General features: G+C 47.0%; 1 protein-coding gene across 1 annotated transcript in view; it reads left to right on the top strand.

Annotated features, from left to right (window-relative positions):
• Positions 1-5885: 5885 nt before the first annotated feature.
• LOC141259500 (dynein axonemal heavy chain 5-like) overlaps positions 5886-20917 on the top strand; it is a 482742-nt gene continuing 467710 nt past the window's right edge. Inside the window, exons 1-2 of the mRNA XM_073675609.1 lie at positions 5886-6114; positions 9615-9769. Of these exons, the coding sequence (XP_073531710.1) occupies positions 5979-6114; positions 9615-9769 (291 nt within the window). The 5' untranslated portion in view covers positions 5886-5978. The remainder of the gene's footprint in view (positions 6115-9614; positions 9770-20917) is intronic.

Here is a 20917-nt window from a genome sequence, read left to right on the forward strand (position 1 = left end):
AACGGTTGGCTGTAGTCAGGGTAGGCTTGGATCTCTTCGCCGGTCAGGATCTCCTTCATCACCTCAAAGGATTCAGCTTGCTCCTTTCCCCACTGGAACGGGGGGGGTTCTGACTCTCCCGGACTGTCCTACCAGGAGATCTTGCAAAGGCGCCACTTTCTTGATATAGTCCTTCACAAACCTCCGGTAATACCCGACTAGTCCCAGGAACTGACGTACCTCCTTGAGGCTCTTCGGCTCCGGCCATTTCTGGATGGCAGTGACCTTCTCTGGGTCTGGTGCTACTCCCTCTGGACTAACGATGTGCCCCAGGTACTGTACCTTTCGCTTGAGCAGGTGGCACTTTGAGGGCTTCAGCTTCATCCCATACCATGACAGTGACTCAAATACCTCCGCCAGGTGCTTCAAGTGGTCCTCATACGTTTTGGAGTACACTATCACATCGTCCAGGTATAGTAGTACAGTCTAGAAGTTGCGGTGTTCCAGGCAGCACTCCATCAATCTCTGGAACGTTACGGGGGCATTGCAGAGTCCAAACGGCATACTATTGAACTCGCAGAGTCCCATCGGGGTGGTGAAGGCCGTCTTCTCCCGATCCTCCTCAGCAACAGCTACTTGCCAGTACCCACTAGTGAGGTCAAGGGTGGAGAAGTAATTTGCAGACTTTAAGGCAGCCAGGGATTCCTCTATACGTCTTCATGTGTAATGCGATTCACTTGTCTGTAATCTACACACATTCTCATGCTTCGTCTTTTTTCCTGACTAGAACTAGGGGAGCTGCCCAGGGACTACAACTATCCCTTACTACCCCTGCCTTCTTCGTGTCGTGCAACATCTCCTTCGCCTTCTGGTAGTGTGCTGGTGGTATAAGCCTGATGGGTGGATGGTTATCTGTGGGGATATGGTGATGTACCCCTTTAATCCTCCCAAAGTCAAGTGGGTGCTTACTGAATACCTGCACGTATTCCTGAACCACCCGGTGTACATCCTGCTTCTGATGGGCAGAAGTGGTGTCTGTCCCAACATGGAGCTGTTGACACCAATCCTCCACCTGGGTTCCCGGGTCATTATGTTCCACTTCGTCTGGTGAGGTTAAGGACTCCGCCGTGTGTATGGAGTTGTTATCTACTGTGTACAGTTTGGCGTGGTAATCTAATCTTGTCCTCCCCATAGTTTAGGAGGCATTCGGGCACCCTCCCATTGCGTACATCCACTACCCCTCTGGCAGTTAAGAGTGTAGGTCTATGGTCTGAGCTAAGGGGCTCTACTACCGCCTGGTAGCTCCATCCTTTGAGACCTATTGCTGCTCTACACCAAATCAGCATTTCACTCATTGGGGGGATCACAATGGGTACCGGGTCTGTCACCCGTACATTACCAATTTCACCGCCTGTTAGCTTTACCTGTTGCTGGCACATAAGGGCTCGGATCTCTTTCTGTAGTGCCCTTCTCTGCCCTAGTCTGGCAGTGTCAGCTATCTGTTGGAGCAAGAACAACACTTCTCCCAAGCAGTTACTAACAATATTTGTGCCAAGTACCATATACAAGTCCCTTGTCCTTCAGTTACACTCTTCCCACCTTTACTGCCACATCCTTAACCCCCTACTAGGTTAAGGGGGAGGCCGTTTGAGGCATACACTGAAAGATTTGGATCTGGTAGGTGAAGTTCGTCTATGGACCAGAACCTTTTGTAGAGGACATCAGGCATGATGGTTACCTGAGATCCTGTGTCCAGCAGAGCGGGTGTCGCGATGCCATCCAGCACGATGGACAGGAAAGGTCTTCCTCCCACGAACCTGCGGTACCAGTTTGATGGACCTGAGGGGTCTACTCCTGGGTGTCGGCCCTCGGCCCCAGGGTTTGCTCGTTTAAAGGACAGCTCCAGATGGCGTGACCTGTCTTGTGGCAGACAGGGTCCTTCGGTGGGCGGCGTTGGTCGCTGGTCCTCCCAGGGGGTGGCGTTGTCCTCCTCCTCCTTCTCATCCAGGGGACATCATCAGGGCTGTCGGCTAGCAGGATCCTTCCTTCCTCCTCGGGCTCCATCCGCAGCTGCAGGGCACTCAGTACAGTGGTCAGGGTTTTGCTCAACTGACGCACTTCAGAGCGCAGGCTGTCCAGCTCACTAAGGGACGTTGCTTGCACCTTAGCTCCAGCAGCCACCGGGGAAAAGGTGGACGCTGCAGGCACTGGGGTGGCCCCACCCTGGTAACATTGGATAGCAGTTGTTTCCAGGGGCTGCAGTCCTTTTATAGCCATGTCCTTAAGGGTATCAAAGGTGGCATCTGGATGATCCAGGGACCACCAACGCACAGTCCTGCTCTCCTCTTGAGACCTCAGTCCCTGGATAAACTGTTCATTCAGCATTCTATTTTCATAATTGATGCTGGTTGGACTAACCTGTTTCAGAGCTCGCAGGGCCCCTTGTAAACGCCAGGCATAGTCCCGAGCACTGTCCTCCGGTTGCTGAGAGCAGTTGTAGAACCTCATCCAGAGGTCTGTCTCAGTACGATTCTCAAAGACAGTCTGTAACTTTTTAAAGATTGCGGACACTGACTCCTGGTCTGCGGCCAACCAGGTTTCTACTTCTCGCTCCGCAGCATCAGTCAATTGTCCCAATACAACAGCGGCTCTTTGCTTGCCTGTCATAGAGTACATGTCCAGTATACCGCATATTTTCCTTTTAAATCCAGACAGGGTATCTGGTTTGCCGCTGTACTGGGGGAGCCACTTCGCTCCAAGGATGTACGGTAGGGCCATGGGTATGACAGGGGTTACAAGCCCTGCTGGTGGAGCGGCTGCTCCGGCCTGCTTGGCGCCGAGCGCGGGTTGATCATCAGAGCCGGTAACCGGTACTCCGGCGTTGTGCTGCTCTTCGGACATTCTGGCGCCCCCCTAGCGAACCGTGGCCTACCTTCTTTTCTTTTCTTCCGGTAGGCCGCAGCTCCGCAGGTGACGGTCTTCCTTCAGGACCTTGCGTCGCTTGCGTCCTACGTCAGAGCGCTCATCAGGGCTCCTTCCAGGACCTGGCGCTTCCTGGCTTGACGTCCGGGGCTTTGCGCGCTTCAGCAGGTACGCCTCCCAGTTTCCCACGGTTACGCCCTTCTTCCCGCTCGGCGGCACAACAATGGCGGCGATCTTCGCCACAGTTAAATACACAGTTCTGATTTATTCGCACAGTACCCGGTGGCAACGGGCACAACACTCCGTCGTTGCAGCGGGCACGGAATCCTGTTCGTGACGCCAGGAAGAGATGACGCGCCCAGGGGATGGGGGACGACTCGGCGTCCGACCCTTGTTGTTGCCTGACCTTGGGGGATGTTGCGATGGTCGGCTCCTGGGCCTGTACCCTGGGGTCACTCTTAAAAGGGTATAGGGGAAGTTATATGGGATAGGGGAATGTTCGTGACGCCACCTGTGGTGTCTGGTGAGGACCACCAGCGCTGCGACAGTCCTCTGAGGCCGGTGTTCAGGCAGCTTAGTTGGTGCGGCTCCCCACAGGTGGAGCAGGGCCTCAGGGCAGCGTAGAAGAAGGATGCAGGACAGAGGACCCAGCCGGGTCAGAGGAAGAATAGGCACACACACAACAGTTCACTTCAGTACCTTTACTGGTGGTGTTTCTGGCACGGTCCAGGGTACTTCAGGGTGAAGGGTGCATATCAGGACTCTCCCCAGTGAGCGGGTGTGGGGCCTCCTGTTCCTTGCCTTTCCTTGATAAGTTTCTGACCTGCCTGGAGCTAGGCCTAACTTGGTCTCTGTCTTGCACCTGCTGACCTGGTGGTAGGGCCCTCTGTTGGAGATCACACTCCCTGGTCTCTTGGGCCTCCGTGACTCCTGACCCAGGTATAACGGTCAGCTTTTGGTGTTCCTGGGACATATAGTTCGCCAGGGGTTCCGGTTGTTTCTGCTGGATGTAAGGAATCCCTGCAGACGCGGACCCGGTGTCCGGTAAATGGTTTTGGGGTGAGCGGGTAAAGCTCCTCTGCCCCCTATGTTACTTGCTTACTCCACTTGCCTTCGGCCACGCTCGGGGCCCTCACTAGGCTTCACACGGGTAGTAGGCCTCGCTACTCTTCACCGCTCTTTTGGCGTCGGCACGCCCTTGGCTCACTAATCTGAGCTCTCTGAGTCTGGACTGGACTGACTGAGCTCCACTGCAGGCTAGCTTCTGCAGGAGTTCCTCTCTGGCTGCAGCAGACTTCACACAGACTTCACTCTCTGTGGACTCCAGACTCTAGACTGACTGCCTAACTCCACCCTCCAGTATATATATCCCTATTCGGGCTCCCTCTGGTGGTCTGAGGTGGTAGGGTGGAGGTGTGTGAATGCTATGAGGGCCTCTTGTGGAGGAATCCGTCCATGCACCCCTCAGGGATCTGTGGCACCAATGCGCAGCAGGGCGCCACAACGTCACCGCAGGTCCTGCCAGTACACCGCGGGATGCCGAGGAGAGAGGATTGCCGTCGGGAGGAGACCGGAGAGGTGTGTATACAGGTTTTTTTTATTTTTACATTTTTTATTTCTTTTTTTCACCGTGTCGTAGCTGGGATGAAGAGGAGTTGTTGTCTCCTCTTCATCCTGGGTACCACACGCACCGCGATTGCTCCGCAAATTCACGGCCATTGAATTTAATTGAAACGCAGGGTTTGCTGCGTTTCAATGTTCCTTAATGGCCGCGAATTTGTGGAGTAATCATGGTAGAAATGGTCATGCTGCGTTTTGCAACGCAATGCGAATTCAGCGCGCTAATTTGCTCATCTGAATTCACATTGCTTTGCATGGCAAACGGTTTTACAAGCGTTTTCACGGCCGTAAAAACGTTGCAAAAACGCTACAAGAACGCTACGTGGGCACATAGCCTAATGAGACTGGGGGAGTCACTTTGTGCTCCGTCTGGCCTTCTTTTCAGTAGTATTTGCCTTTCTGAGGCAGGTATAAAGCGTCATCAACAGAAAGGCCACAGCCTCACTATCAGTATTCGGTCAGTATTTTTTCTCAGAAGCGGGTAATAAATGCAGAATTGGTGACTTGTTTCTATTATACCTTTTCTATGATTGTTCCTCACCTGGTTTTGGCTCCCACTCCTGAGAAAAAATACTGACCAAATACTGACAGTGGGGCTGTGGCAAAAGGCTGACACTACCAAGACAGAGTCCAGACAGAGGACAAGTGACTCACTCTGCCTTATTAAAGTGAATATCCCCATCAGGGGTTTCGCCTGATTTTCAGGGCTTCAGATGCAACGTAATGTGAACATATCCTTCCAAGCACCAAAGAAAAGATACAAAAAAGTATGCAATATGATTTTCTTCCTGGATATTCGGAGAGCTAATCCACTGTGTTTTACTGTAGCAGTGATATAGATGATAGTTTTAAAAATATTATGCATACGATACGATACGTTACAAGAAACATCCAGGCCCAGGCATAAATTAACAATTGCTGGGGATCTGAAATTCGCAGCACAACAACTTATGCTGCAGATGCTAAGGGTGAAATTTGCGGATCAGCTGCACCATTTTCACTAGAATTCGCCCATAGCATAAATAGGACAGAAAATATACTTTTTTTTATGATAGATGTATATAACGTAGAAAAACAAAACATAAAAAAAAATCCCTAACAACAAACAACCTAATAAATAACGGATTCACTATAATTCTCTTAGATGCCCTGTTCTGACCCGCTCACAGGGGGCAGGTGAGATGGGCAGTAACTTCTCTGATTTTTCGTGAAGCTGCCTCACTTGGTTGTATGTGTACTAAGTCCATAACAAACAGCTTGAGTGAGGAGGTACAAACACAAGTGCCATTGTTCATTTCACCCCCCAGGAGTTAATGGAAGGGTTACAGCTTCATTGTGTGGACTGTTTACTGTTGGCCATGACAACAGCCGCAGCTTGACAAGGTGCAGCTCTCTATATAGGAGGCTGACTGCGAGAGATGCTCAGATTGTAATATTTGTTTCATTAAAGAAGAGCAATGGACGAGAGACACTGGTGGATATCAGGAAAAGTGCAGCAAGCAGTGGATAATGTTAGCGAAGAGAGCTCCGCTGCCTTAGAAGCCTTCATCCTGGAAGCTGACAATCTCCAACTTGTCAACAGGTTTCTGCAGGGTCAGTACACCTCACACTGGGAAGGGTGTATATTTGAGGGAAGATCGGCATAACTGCATCTGCAAGGAAAGGGTTAACTGCAGATATTCTTCTACTCTTGACACATGTTGGTGTTTGCAATGTTACCTGCATTTACTATGGGGGTCATAAGTACCAAAAATGTCTTTTGGGCAGCCTATTCTTTAACAATCTGGAGAAACTGAAAATTTGTAACTGAACAACTTTTTTTTTGGAGTGCATTTCCTATTTAATCATAGGAAAAAATAGTTTTACCATAATTTTTCTGACTCAAATAATAAAATGTGGGAAAAAAATCCTTCAGACTTGTGCACTGCTTATCGATCACCAGTCTTACAAAGTCTGTATACAGTTTAAGTGAAAAGATGGAGGAAAATATGCAAAACTGGCTGATAAAATCTTAAAAGGGTTCTCCAGTCCATCTCAAACCACCAGAATGGGGGTGCCAGAGCCTCATCTACTATGAGGCCAACCAACTTCTCATCTCAGGTGGGTTCTGCAGTTTCTATAAGGGGGTAACACTTGTATCAGGGCCTCCATTGACACAGTGACCACACATAATTCTGGTCAGCATCCTCCTGTCCTTGTGCTCCTGATGCTGCACAGGAGCTGTAGCATTTCTGGGCCCCTCACCCTTTGGCCTGGCTAGCATAGAGAAGCAAGCACCAAAGCTTCCTTCCAGCCACACTGAAAATGGACAGGACAGGTGGAGGTGTGGGCAGAACAGTATTCAGTTCTACATTGCAGAAATACATGTGTCCACTACTGCACTGAACAACAATGGCCGCGAATGTGGATGACGAGGAGATAAGGACAGACACTGCCCTGGGACAATAGCGATTCCAACAGCAGGGACATCTTCCATGCACTTCTCATCACTTCTGCTGCTCCTAATTTTTTCAACTTTATGTAAAATTTAGAACTACTGACCTACTGCTCAGTGCCCTGCACTCACACTGGAGCAGATAAACTCCACATCTCCATGACTCCGCACAAGTAGAGTGGAGTGGACCCTACTGTTAGATGACATTGTGGGAGTAAAGGGTACCCCTTTGCCAGATGACACTGTGGAGGGTAGAGAGAACCCCACTGCTAGATGACACTAGTGGGTAGAGGGAACTTTGTTAAGTAATTAAATTACAATTGTGAAGCACTCTATATGGTATATGTTAGGGGTTCTTGTGGTGAAAAGTTCTCACTTGAATCTGATCATGTAAGACGGGGTCCCAACTTAAAGATAACACTGTATTGAGGTGAATAAGTCGTAATATTCATGCATTATGTGTAGCTATTGTAAGCAGACGCCTCGTGTGGCTCATTCTGTAAAGGGTATATAAAGGACACTTTTTTTGTGACAGATCGAACGCCTTTAGTTGTTAGATAATTCTGTATGGAGAGTAGGGTTGGAAGGTGGCTTCAACCATGAGAACCAATTTTCTATCTTTATATTTTTATGAAATGCCCCATCTGATTCTGTATGGGTTTTATAAAGGGGAGCAGCTCCAGCTTCCAGCCAGATAGTCAGGCTTGTTTGTCCTGGGATCCTCTTCCTACCCAAACCATGGATACTCTGCTCCACTATATATACAATACTGTGGAAAAGTTTTAGGCAGGTATGGAAAAAATGCTGCACAGTGAAAATGCTTTCAAAATTAGAAGTGTTAATAGTTTATTTTTGTCGGTTAACAAAATGCAAAGTGAATGAACACAAAAAGAAATCTAAATCAAATTAATATTTGGTGTGACCATGCTTTGGGGTTGTTATTTTGCTGCAGAAGCCAATCAGATGCCTACATGATGTCATTGCATGTTGGATAAGTATCTGCCTGTATTTCTCAGCATTGTGGACAGCTTTATCCTGATCTAATCCCCAACTCAATTTGCTGAAATGCAGCCTCAAACTTGCAAGGAACCTTCACCAACCCTGTGTCCTGCAGACCTCATTATTGTACCGCTCTCCAGTCCTTCAGCCAACAAACTGCCTTCTGTTACAGCCAAATATTTCACATTTTGATATATCAAATCAGAGCAGCTCCTGACATTTCTCTTCGCATCCATTCCTATGTTTTCATTCATATTTGAGTCGCCTAGCCTTGTTTCCATGTCAAAGATATGTCAATTCTTCCATTAAGACCACTTCTGGCCAGTCTTCTCCGAACAGTAGATAGGTGTAGCTGGGTCCCACTGGTTGCTGCCAGTTTTGTTCATTATTACCTGTTTGGTAAAATTGGTCACTCTTATACCTAACTATAATCATGAAAAATCCCTGACTATGTGCGAGTATAGCTAAAAGAATTTAGGCTATTTTCTAGACAAAGAGTGGTGACATCAAATATTGGTTTGATTTAGATTTCTCTTTTGTTCAGTTTCTTATTTTTTTAAATCACTCTTACTTTGCAGCATTTTTATCCACACCTGCTAAAACTTTTTCACAGTACTGTACATATATGGTGTATCTATATATACTGCACAGATACAGTAAATACTGTATGTACAAACCTGATTCCAAATAAGTTGGGATGCTGTGTAAAATGTAGAGAAAGCAAGAATGCAATGATTTGGGAATCTCTTATAGCCATATTTTATCCACAACAAAACATGGAACACAGATCAGAAGGTTAGATATTTTTCCATTTCATTTGAAAAAATTAACTCAGTTAGTAATTGACGGCAGCAACACATCTGAAATAAAGTTGAGGCAGGGCTAGTAACGGCTGGAGAAGTAATTTACAGTCTTCCTTAAACAGTCCTGTTTAAAATATGGTAGCCAATAAATTGGAACAGAATGTCTCGTGATTGGATAGTATAATTTTTTTAAGACATAATGACATTTCATCCATAAGGGTATAATAAAGTATTTTACTTTTTTTGGACTAAAGTAAGACAATATAAAATAGTAGCCATCTTTTGTTAAAGGGAACATGTCACTTGATTCATACTGCCCAAATGACAGGCAGCATGGATCAGAGCCTGGCTGCACAATTGCAGCCAGGTAGGTTCTTCTCTGAAAAATTCCGGTGTATCAGAGTAAACATACTTTGAAGAGCCAGCTGTGGACCATATGCACAGACCATACTAGACAAGTGCGCGGCTGGTTTCTCCTTGTACTACTCTGCTGATTGACAGGTCTATCCCATGTTTGTACATAGGGAGAAACCTGTCAATCAACTACAGCACTGTGGAGAAAAGCTGACAGGAGGTGGAGTTGGACTACTTTCTTCTCTTCATATGGTCCCTAGTTCGTTCTTCAAACTATGGTTTATCTGAAATGCTGGAGCATTTCAGAGAAATATGTACCTGGCTGCACTCATGCAGCCAGGCTTCGATTTATGCTATCCGTGAATTCGGCAGTATGAATTGAAAATCTGATAATATAGAAGGTATTTCCCTTAACAGCTATTACCATCATTGCTTTCATCTTCTAATCTTGACTATGCAATGCTATGAAGTTGACTGATAAAATTTAATTTTTTGCTACTCAGATGGAGGTCACCAAGCCATCTTTTTTTTGGTTGAAGCTAACGACAAAATAAATCCATCTACTTGGAAATTCCAAGTTAAATCTGATCTCCAGAGTTTGGAAAGTGTGAACCGAAAGACATCTTTCCCCACATTACTTTATTTTCTACGCCTTGAGGTGAGTGCAAAGATGTTGCCTTACAATGTTGTCTTTTGAAAATTAAGATTAGATACTAATAACATGAAGTGATGAGTGAGCACTAAAATGCTTGGGTACTCGCTGCTTGGGTCGAGCAAATTGAAATGCTCGAGTGCTTGGCCCGAGCAACGAGCCCAATGTCAGTCTATGGGAAACTCGAGCGGCGCCCCCCGCCACCCTCCCGGCGGTCTGCAGAGGGTCTAAAAATGCCCAAATCAATGGGAAGTGCTCAATGGATTTTCCTGGGAAAAAAAGGTTAAGGAACATCCTTTCCTGGATAATGGCTGGTATATAAGGCAAAATAAATATTCAAAACCAAAAATGCTCCTTCACACCTTGGGCTATGTTCACACGTAGCATTTTTGATGCATTTTTGCACTTTTGCATTGCTTTCAACGGTGAAAAATACATTCACCGGTAAATGTCATTTTAACATTTTACTACCTTATCTTGTAATGTGGTGTATGAGACATCATCAGACACATCCTGTTTCATTTATGAAGGAGGGACTCTGAAAGTCACAAACACTAATTTTATAGGGCCATCAGGAGGCCCTTACTATTCTTAAAGGGCAAGCAGTCGGCTATGGTTTGTTGTTCCCATTATTAAACAGTGGGTCTACTATACTGTTATTGCGCATGCAGTGACTGCAAGGGCTGCCAAAAATTTGGATGCACCTCAATACCCCTTTGAAGTGACATAGAGAAGGGTCTCAGTAAAACAAAATGTTCCCATTATAAAGGAGTGGGTCTCCTATAGTGGTAAGCCCATGCAGTGACTGCAAGGGCTGCCAAAATTTGGGAAACACCCCAATAACAATTTAAAGACACATAGAGGTGGGCCACAGTAACGATATGTTCCCATTAGAAAGGAGCGGGACTGCTTTTCAGTTATAGTGTATGCAGTGAGTACAACGGCTGCCAAAATTTGAGAAAAACCTCAATAACAATTTAAAGACACATAGAGCTGGGCCACAGTAACAACATGTTCCCATTAGAAAAGAGTGGGTCTGCTATACAGTTATACGGTATGCAGTGAGTCCAACGGCTGCCAAAATTTAGGAAAAACCCCAATAACAATTTAAAGACACATAGAGATAGGCCACAGTAACAACATGTTCCCATTAGAAAAGAGTGGGTCTGCTATACAGTTATACGGTATGCAGTGAGTCCAACGGCTGCCAAAATTTAGGAAAAACCCCAATAACAATTTAAAGACACATAGAGATAGGCCACAGTAACAACATGTTCCCATTAGAAAGGAGCTGGTCTGCTATACAGTTATAGGATATGCAGTGAGTCCAGCGGCTGCCAAAATTTAGGAAAAACCCCAATAACAATTTAAAGACACATAGAGATAGGCCACAGTAACAACATGTTCCCATTAGAAAGGAGCTGGTCTGCTATACAGTTATAGGGTATGCAGTGAGTCCAACGGCTGCCAAAATGTAGGAAAAACCCCAATAACAATTTAAGGACACATAGAGGTGGGCCACAGTAACAGCATGTTCCCATTAGAAAGGAGTGGGTCTGCTATCCAGTTATAGTGTATGCAGTGAGTCCAATGGCTGCCAAAATTTAGGAAAAACCCCAATAACAATTTAAAGACACAGAGCTGGGCCACAGTAACGACATGTTCCCATTAGAAAGGAGTGGGTCTGCTATCCAGTTATACGGTATGCAGTGAGTCCAACGGCTGCCAAAATTTAGGAAAAACCCCAATAACAATTTAAAGATACATTGAGGTGGGCCTCAGTAATGATATGTTCCCATTAGAAAGTAGCGGGTCTGCTATACAGTTATAGGGTATGCAGTGAGTCCAGCGGCTGCCAAAATTTAGGAAAAACCCCAATAACAATTTAAAGACACATAGAGGTGGGCCACAGTAATGACATGTTCCCATTAGAAAGGAGTGTGTCTCCCATACTGTTCTTGCATATGCAGTGACTGCAACGGCTGCCAAAAATTGGGAGTCACTCCAATGCCCCTTGAAAGAGACGTAGATATGGTGATATGGTAGATATGGCAGTGATATGGTGGTGGAGGATGAGGAGAAGGAGGAGGAAAAGAGCAAATAGACAAAATCAGTAAGCGTATACCCATGTGTGGGTGAAGAGGTAGATGGGAATAGACCTCCCCAAAAAAAAGACACTGGATTTGAGTTTATGTTACGCTGCTATCATTCAGTGATGTTGAGAAATCTGGCCCAATCCAGCCCTTTTTCATTTTTATAAGAGTCAGCCTGTCAGCATTTTCAGTTGACAGGCGGATGTGCCTATAGGTTATAATTCCACCGGCAGCACTAAAAACCCGCTCTGACAAAATGCTAGCGGCAGGGCAGACCAGGACCTCCAAGGCGCAGAGAGCCAGTTCATGCCACGTGTTCAGCTTAGATACCCAATAATTATAAGGCACAGAGGAATCATGGAGGTCGTTGGTACGGTCGGCAAGGTGCTCCCTCAGCATCTTCCGAAACTTTTCCATCCTTGTGAGAGTACCCTATGCCTCAGGGCCTGTGCGATGGGAGGGTCTGAGAAAACTGTCCCAGAACTTTGACAGAGTCCCCCTGCCTTTGGATTGGATTTGTGTCTATCTCGCCTGTACTCCTTGGTTGTCCAACGAACGGTGACCTCTGCCGTCAGCGTTTTCAAATGGGAATTTTTTTTAATAATTCTGCAACAAGGGCATTCTGGTACTGCCCCATTTTATTAGGCCTGTCCAGCGCGGGAATAAGGGACAGAAAGTTCTCCTTGTAGCGTGGGTCTAGAAGTGTCACCAACCAGTAATGACTGTCACCCAAAATTTGGACAACGCGAGGGTCACGGGAAAGGCAGCATAACATAATCTCAGCCATGTGTGACAGACTGCTAACAGGCAAGACTTCCATATCCTCACCAAGAGGACGACTGACCATGCTCTCCTCCTCCTCTTCCTCCTCCTCTTCCCCCTTCCTGTCCTCAGGCCATCCACACTGAACAGACGGTGTGACAGTTGTGCAGGTAGTACCCTTTATAGCGCAGGAAACTAGCTTCTGTTCATCCTTCTCCTCCTCTTCCTCATGGCCACCCAATCCACATTGGAATGAGATGAGGCTGGGCTGTGTGTAATCACCCTGTATGGTTCCTTGCGCCATCTCATTGTGCTCCGCCTGCAATGCATCCTCTTTAATTGTGAGCAGAGAGCGTTTCAGAAGACAGAGAAGTGGGATCGTGATGCTAACTATGGCATCATTGCCACTCACCATCTTGGTGGAGTCCTCAAAGGATGGTACAGATGTCTGACATCCATGTCCACTCCTGAGGTCTTATGTGTGGAGTCTGACTTGAATACCAATGGACTTGTCGATGCTGGTAGTGAACAACTGCCCTCTTCTGCTCACAAATCTTTCCCAACATCTGCAATTTAGAGTTCTAATGAGTGGGGACATAGCACACCAGTCGGTGAGCTGGAAGCTGCAAACACTGCTGAAGCACAACAAGGGCGGCAGAAGCTGTAGCTGACTTTCTAAAATGGGCACACACGCGGCGTACTTTGACAAGCAGATCCGGCAGATCCGGGTAGGTTTTGAGAAACTGCTGAACCACGAGGTTAAGCACATGGGCCAGGCATGGTATGTGTGTGAGCTCACCTCTCCTCAGCGCCGCCACCAGGTTCCGGCCAGTGTCACACATGACCATGCCTGGCTGTAGCCTGTAGCGTCAGCCACTGATCTGCCTGCTCTTTCAGAGCTATCCACAATTCTTCAGCGTTGTGCGGTTTGTCACCTAAGCATATTAGCTTCAGCACAGCCTGTTGTGGCTTGGCTGAGGCAGTGCTGCAGTGCTTCCAGCTTGTGACTGATGTGGTCTTTTCAGAGATGGAAGCTGAAGAGGAGGAGGAGGTGCAGGATCTGTAGAATGTGGAGGCAACCCTGATTGACCCAGGGCCCGCAATCCTCGGCGTCGGGAGGACGTGTTCCGTCTCAAAGTCCGACAGGGTCCCGGAGTCCACTATATTAACCCAGCGTGCCGCCACAGAGACATACCATCCCTGTCCACAAGCACTTGTCCACGTGTCCATGGTTAGGTGGACTTTCCCAGTAACTGCGTTGTTGAGGGCACGGCTAATGTTGTGGGACACGTGCTCGTTTAATGCGGGGATGGCACACCAGGAGAAATAGTGGCGGCTGGGGACCGAGTACTGAGGGATCATCAGGTGTTGGAAAGCTTCCATCTCCACGAGCCTGAAAGGCAACATTTCGAGCTCAAGCATTCGCGAAATGTGGGAATTTTGTAGTGTGGCCTGTGGGGCGTTGTCTGCGTATTTGCGCTTGCGTTCCAAGGACTGGGGTAGGGACAACTGAACGCTGCGCTGGGACAAGGACGTGGACGTGCTTGCTGATGGTGCTAGTTGAGAGTGTGCAACGACACGTGCAGGGTGGGAGGCATCTTTGCATGCACCATGGACAGGGGATTGGCGAGCACGCACAACAGCGGGAGAAGCAGTGGTGTCATCTGCAGACACTGTTGCTGGACCCTGGGGTTCGGCCCACTTAGTTGGATGCTTTGCTACCATGTGCCTGATCATGCTGGTGGTGGTCATGCTGCTAGCTTTGCTACGCCTGGTGATGCTGCCCTGGCAGGTAGTACAAATGGCCTTTTTGGGGTTATCTGCCGAGTCTTTAAAAAACAACCAGACTCGGGAAGACCTAACAGTTGTACTGGCAACTTCCGTCGTGTTGGCGTTACGGGGAATGCTTTTCCGCCTTGTGTCTGCGGCCACCACACTGCTTCTTCCTGCCTCCTTCCCCCTGTGTGCTGCTGTCCTCGCTCTGTATGTCCCCCTGCCAGGTTGGGTCAGTTACTATATCATCCACCACCTCGTCTTTCACTTCTGCACCCTGGTCCTCCTCCTGACTTTCTGGCAATTGTGTCTCATCATCATCATCTACCTCTTGCGACAGTAATTGCACTTTCCCACCATTACCTTCGTGTGACCATGGCTGCTCAAATATTTGGACATCACTACACGCGTTCTCCTCTTGACTCGCTTGAATCTGGCCTGGCGAGAGGCCCAAATCTACAAATGGAAAAGTGAACAGTTCTTCTGAGTGTCCAAGTGTTGGATCAGTTGTCTCCGGGCACTCGGCATGGTTGGAGGAAGGAGGATCAGGGTGAGGAATATGCGGTCCAGACTCACGGCTACTGAGACTTGACCGTGTGGAAGACAAGGTGGTGGTGATGGCAAAGTGACTGGAAGCATTATCTGCTATCCAACCAACAACCTTTTGAAACCTTCTCTGTGTTCAATAGTGGTGTTCTGCAGTCCACTAGTAATTGGACAGGAAGGTCGAGCGACATGATGTGGGTGTTTGTTGTGGCACAATTTCAGCTTGCCCACGGCCATGGTCTCGGCCTCTGCATGCGCCATCACCAGCACGTCCACTACCCCGTACCTTCCCATTTTAAATGGAGGACAATATTTTCCACGTTCACTAGAAATGGCTGATTTTGAAACGCAGTTATATGTGATGTGTCTGACAGACAACCACGGTTTTAAATAGTAGGCCTGTAGTTTACTAATACTATTCTCCACAGAGACCTCGTGTGAATATCTTTACCGACACACTGCAACAAAATGGAAATGGAAGCCGGAAATGGCTGATTTTGGAACTCAGTTATATGTGATACGTCTGACAGAGAACCACGGTTTGAAATAGCAGGCCTGTAGTTTACTAATACCATTCTTCACAGAGACCTTGTGTGAATAGCTTGACCAACACACTGCAAGAAAATGGAAATGCAAGACAGGAATGGCTGATTTTGGAACGCAGTTATATGTGATACGTCTGACAGAGAACCACAGTTTTAAATAGTAGGCCTGTAGTTTACTAATACTATTCTCCACAGAGACCTCGTGGGAATAACTTTACTGACACACTGCAATAAAATTGAAATGGAGGCCAGAAATGGCTGATTTTGGAACGCAGTTATATGTGATACGTCTGACAGAGAACCACGGTTTTAAATAGCAGGCCTGTAGTTTACTAATACTATTCTTCACAAAGACCTCGTGTAAATAGCTTTACCGACACACTGCAACAAAATGGAAATGGAAGCCAGAAATGGCTGATTTTGGAATGCAGTTATATGTAATATGTCTGACAAAGAACCACATTTTTAAATAGCAGGCCTGTAATTTACTAATACCATTCTTTACAGAGACCTTGTGTGAATAGCTTGACCGACACACTGCAACAAAATGGAAATGGAAGCCAGAAATGGCTGATTTTGGAAGGCAGTTATATGTGATATGTCTGACAGAGAACCACAGTTTTAAATAGCAGACCTGTAGTTTACTAATACTATTCTCCACAGAGAACTCATGTGAATAACTTTACCGACACACTGCAACAAAATGGATATGGAAGCCGGAAATGGCTGATTTTGGAGCGCAGTTGTATGTGATACGTCTGACGGAGAACCACGGTTTTAAATAGCAGGCCTGTAATTTACTAATACTATTCTTCACAGCGACCTCGTGTGAATAGCTTAACAAAGGCTAATATTTTCCACATTTCATTCAAATTTCTGTTTTTTTATCGCTGTAATATGGAAAAGATCTGGCTGTATTCTGCAGTGCTAACAAGCAAATGGAGCACTAAAATGGTGTACTCTGAATTGCTTTTTAAGTAAATAATCAGGATTAAGGTAAAAAAAAAATTTGTCCTGGACCCTGATATCTGGGGCTATGTCTACAAATATTTGTCATAGCAGGATCAGTCAGAAGTTGAACATGCAATGGACCCTCTTGTGCTGTATCATGCACTGCAGTCTGTCACATACCCTGCCTGCCGAACTCCTGCTATCACCTTCACAACTAAAAATATGCAGCTTGATTAGTCCTCAGAAGAACTGTTAGTTCAGATGGATATATATATATACAGTATATGTTGTGGAATACCTATACTAACTATAAACAAGCAAATCTCTCCCTGACTCAGCAGCATCTCTCCTTACTTTGTCTGTTTCCGGGGTAGACTATGACGAGCATATAGACCTGATGACGCTGTGTGGCCAGCCAATCACTGTAATGCCCACAACCAACATGGCTACGGCATTATAGTGCGTGGCAAGCAATCCCTGCAAGTTCGTAGGTTCTCTAAAGAGCGCCAAACATGCAGGGTGGGAACCCGAGCTCCCGCCCAAGCAACCCTTAAATACTCACCGAGCACCATGATGCTCAGGCAAGTACCGAGCAGTGGCAAGCACGTTCGCTCATCACTAATAACATGCTTAAAGAATTGTCTCACTAAATACAATTTTCAGCTATTTAAGGATAAAACCGCTCTGCCCCTATTAATTCCATGTTTGCCATGTTCACTGCTATGGGACTGGCAGAACAGCTGTCTAGATACGCCCCATAAAAGTGAATGTAGAAGTGGTTGCTTATGCTCACTTCCACTCCATTCACACAGGGGACTTTGGCAACCTCGTTCTTGGAATCAGTGGGGACTCCAGCATTCGGACCCCCAGCAATCATACATTTATCACTTGTGGATCAGTGGGGATTCCAGCATTCGAACCCCCAGCAATCATACATTTATCATTTGTGGATCAATGGGGATTCCAGAATTCAGACCCTCTGCAATCATAGACGGATTATAATGAGGGCAATCTGCAAGTATGTGCGGCGCCGCGGCACATACCATCAGTCAGAGGTGCAGGGGGGCCCCGGACCGCTCCCCCAGCAGCAGCGCAGGGCCGCTGCTTCTTCTTCGGCCGGGCCAGCACTGCACCTGTTAACTTTCCTGTGCTGGCCCGGCCGCGTCACAGCTAGGAGACCATGTGCGTGGCCGTGTCTGCTAGTGTGACGTCACGCAGTGCGCGCCATGCACTGCTACTTACCACCGGAGAGGAGCTGGACGACTGGAGCCGAGCCGGGGGATGGTGAGTGAGTGAGTGTATGTGTGAGTGTATGTGTGAGTGTGTGTGTGAGTGTGTGTGTGAGTGTGTGTGTGAGAGTGTGTGTGAGAGTGTGTGTGTGTGAGTGTGTGATTGAGTGAGTGAGTCTATGTGTGTGCAGATATCATTGTGTGATGTCCGTTTATATGTATTTTTGTGTTTCAAATGTGTTTATGCGTGTATGTATACAGTACAGACCAAAAGTTTGGACACACCTTCTCATTTAAAGATTTTTCTGTATTTTCATGACTATGGAAATTGTACATTCACACTGAAGGCATCAAAACTATGAATTAACACATGTGGAATTATATACTTAACCAAAAAATGTGAAACAACTGAAAATATGTCTTATATTCTAGGTTCTTCAAAGTAGCCACCTTTTGCTTTGATGACTGCTTTGCACACTCTTGGCATTCTCTTGATGAGTTTCAAGAGGTAGTCACTGGAAATGGTCTTCCAACAATCTTGAAGGAGTTCCCAGAGATGCTTAGCACTTGTTGGCCCTTTTGCCTTCACTCTGCGGTCCAGCTCACCCCAAACCATCTCAATTGGGTTCAGGTCTGGTGACTGTGGAGGCCAGGTCATCTGACGTAGCACCCCATCACTCTCCTTCTTGGTCAAATAGCCTTTACACAGCCTGGAGGTGTGTTTGGGGTCATTGTCCTGTTGAAAAATAAATGATGGTCCAACTAAACGCAAACCGGATGGAATAGCATGCCGCTGCAAGATGCTGTGGTAGCCATGCTGGTTCAGTATGCCTTCAATTTTGAATAAATCCCCAACAGTGTCACCAGCAAAGCACCCCCACACCATCATACCTCCTCCTCCATGCTAAACGGTGGGAACCAGGCATGCAGAGTCCATCCGTTCACCTTTTCTGCGTCGCATAAAGACACGGTGGTTGGAACCGAAGATCTCAAATTTGAACTTATCGGCCAAAGCACAGATTTCCACTGGTCTAATGTCCATTCCTTGTGTTCTTTAGCCCAAACAAGTCTCTTCTGCTTGTTGCCTGTCCTTAGTAGTGGTTTCCTAGCAGCTATTTTACCATGAAGGCCTGCCGCACAAAGTCTCCTCTTAACAGTTGTTGAAGAGATGTGTCTGCTGCTAGAACTCTGTGTGGCATTGACCTGGTCTCTAATCTGAGCTGCTGTTAACCTGCGATTTCAGAGTCTGGTGACTCAGATAAACTTATCCTCAGAAGCAGAGGTGACTCTTGGTCTTCCTTTCCTGGGGCGGTCCTCATGTGAGCCAGTTTCTTTGTAGCGCTTGATGGTTTTTGCAACTGCACTTGGGGACACTTTCAAAGTTTTCCCAATTTTTCGCACTGACTGACCTTCATTTCTTAACGTAATGATGGCCACTCGTTTTTCTTTACTTAGCTGCTTTTTTCTTGCCATAATACAAATTCTAACAGTCTATTCAGTAGGACTATCAGCTGTGTATCAGCCATACTTCTGCACAACACAACTGATGGTCCCAACCCCATTTATAAGGCAAGAAATCCCACTTATTAAACCTGACAGGGCACACCTGTGAAGTGAAAACCATTTCCGGTGACTACCTCTTGAAGCTCATCAAGAGAATGCCAAGAGTGTGCAAAGCAGTCATCAAAGCAAAAGGTGGCTACTTTGAAGAACCTAGAATATAAGACATATTTTCAGTTGTTTCACATTTTTTTGTTAAGTATATAATTCCACATGTGTTAATTCATAGTTTTGATGCCTTCAGTGTGAATGTACACCTGCTGTGTATAGATGGCTACATGCGGCCTCCTGCTGTGTATAGATGGCTACGTGCAGCCTCCCGCTGTGTATAGATGGCTACGTGCGGCCTCCCGCTGTGTACAGATGGCTATGTGCGGCCTCCCACTGTGTATAGATGTGTACGTGCGGACTCCCGCTGTGTATAGATGGCACCGTGCAGCCTCCCGCTATGTATAGATGGCTACGTGCGGCCTCCCGCTCTGTATAGATGGCTACGTGCGGCCTCCTGCTGTGTATAGATGGCTACCTGCGGCCTCCTGCTGTGTATAGATGGCTACGTTTGGCCTCCCGCTGTGTGTAGATGGCTGCGTGCGGCCTCCCGCTGTGTATAGATGGCTACGTGCGGCCTCCCGCTGTGTATAGATGGGTACATGCGGCCTCCTGCTGTATATAGATGGCACCGTGCGGCCTCCTGCTGTGTATAGATGGCTACATGCTGCCTCCCGCTGTGTATAGATGGTTACGTGCGGCCTCCTGCTGTGTATAGATGGTGCCATGCAGCCTCCTGCTGTGTATAGATGGCTTCGTGCGGCCTCCCACTGTGTATAGATGGCACCGTGTGGCCTCCCGCTGTGTATAGATGGCTACGTGCGGCTTCCCGCTGTGTATAGATGGCTACGTGCAGCCTCCTGCTGTGTATACATGGCTACGTGCGGCCTCCCACTGTGTATAGATGGCTACGTGTGCGCAATATTAAGCCATACAATTAATGTAAGGCTATGTGCCCACAATGCAGAAATGCTCCAGTTTTTTTTTGAGCGTTTCTGCATCTCCCTGGCAGAAAAAACGCATGCGGATTGTACATGTGTTTTTCCTGCCCGGGACATGCGGATGTGAAGCTTTCTTCACATGCGTTTCCTATGCGGGTTATCAAGCGCTTTGCAAGCGATTTTAGCATCACTTGGAAAGTGCTTGTCAACTTGGTCACACTATATAAGTCCATGCAACCGGCATGGATTTATATAGTGTGACCGTAAAAGAATGGTAAAAAATAAAAAATAAATATATACTTACCTTCTGATGGCCTGCTGATGTCAGCGGTCTCGTGACCCGTCACTTGACTAAATGACGCCACCAGAGGTCCTTTAGTCTACTGCGAGCTTCCGGCAAGCCAGGACGCATCGGATAAAGACACCGGGGGCCATCGGAAGGTAAGTATAATATTTACTTTTTATTTTATTCTTTTTTTTACAGGTATTATGGTACCCGGGTCCGGAGGAGAGTCTCCTCTCCTCCAGATCCAGGTACCATCCGCACATTGAAACGCTTGGATTCCGCATGAACAGATGCAGTGATGTGGATTCCATGCGTTCCAATGCAAGTCTATGGTGGCGAAAACGCAGCACTTCCGCAAAATAATTGGTAGTGCTGCGGATTTTTCCGCAATGATAATCCGCAGCGGAAATTTCCACAGCA

This window comes from Phyllobates terribilis, unplaced genomic scaffold (assembly GCF_046119375.1).
Source record: "Phyllobates terribilis strain yellow unplaced genomic scaffold, ASM4611937v1 Scaffold_3__8_contigs__length_932513732, whole genome shotgun sequence".
NCBI lineage: Eukaryota > Metazoa > Chordata > Amphibia > Anura > Dendrobatidae > Phyllobates > Phyllobates terribilis.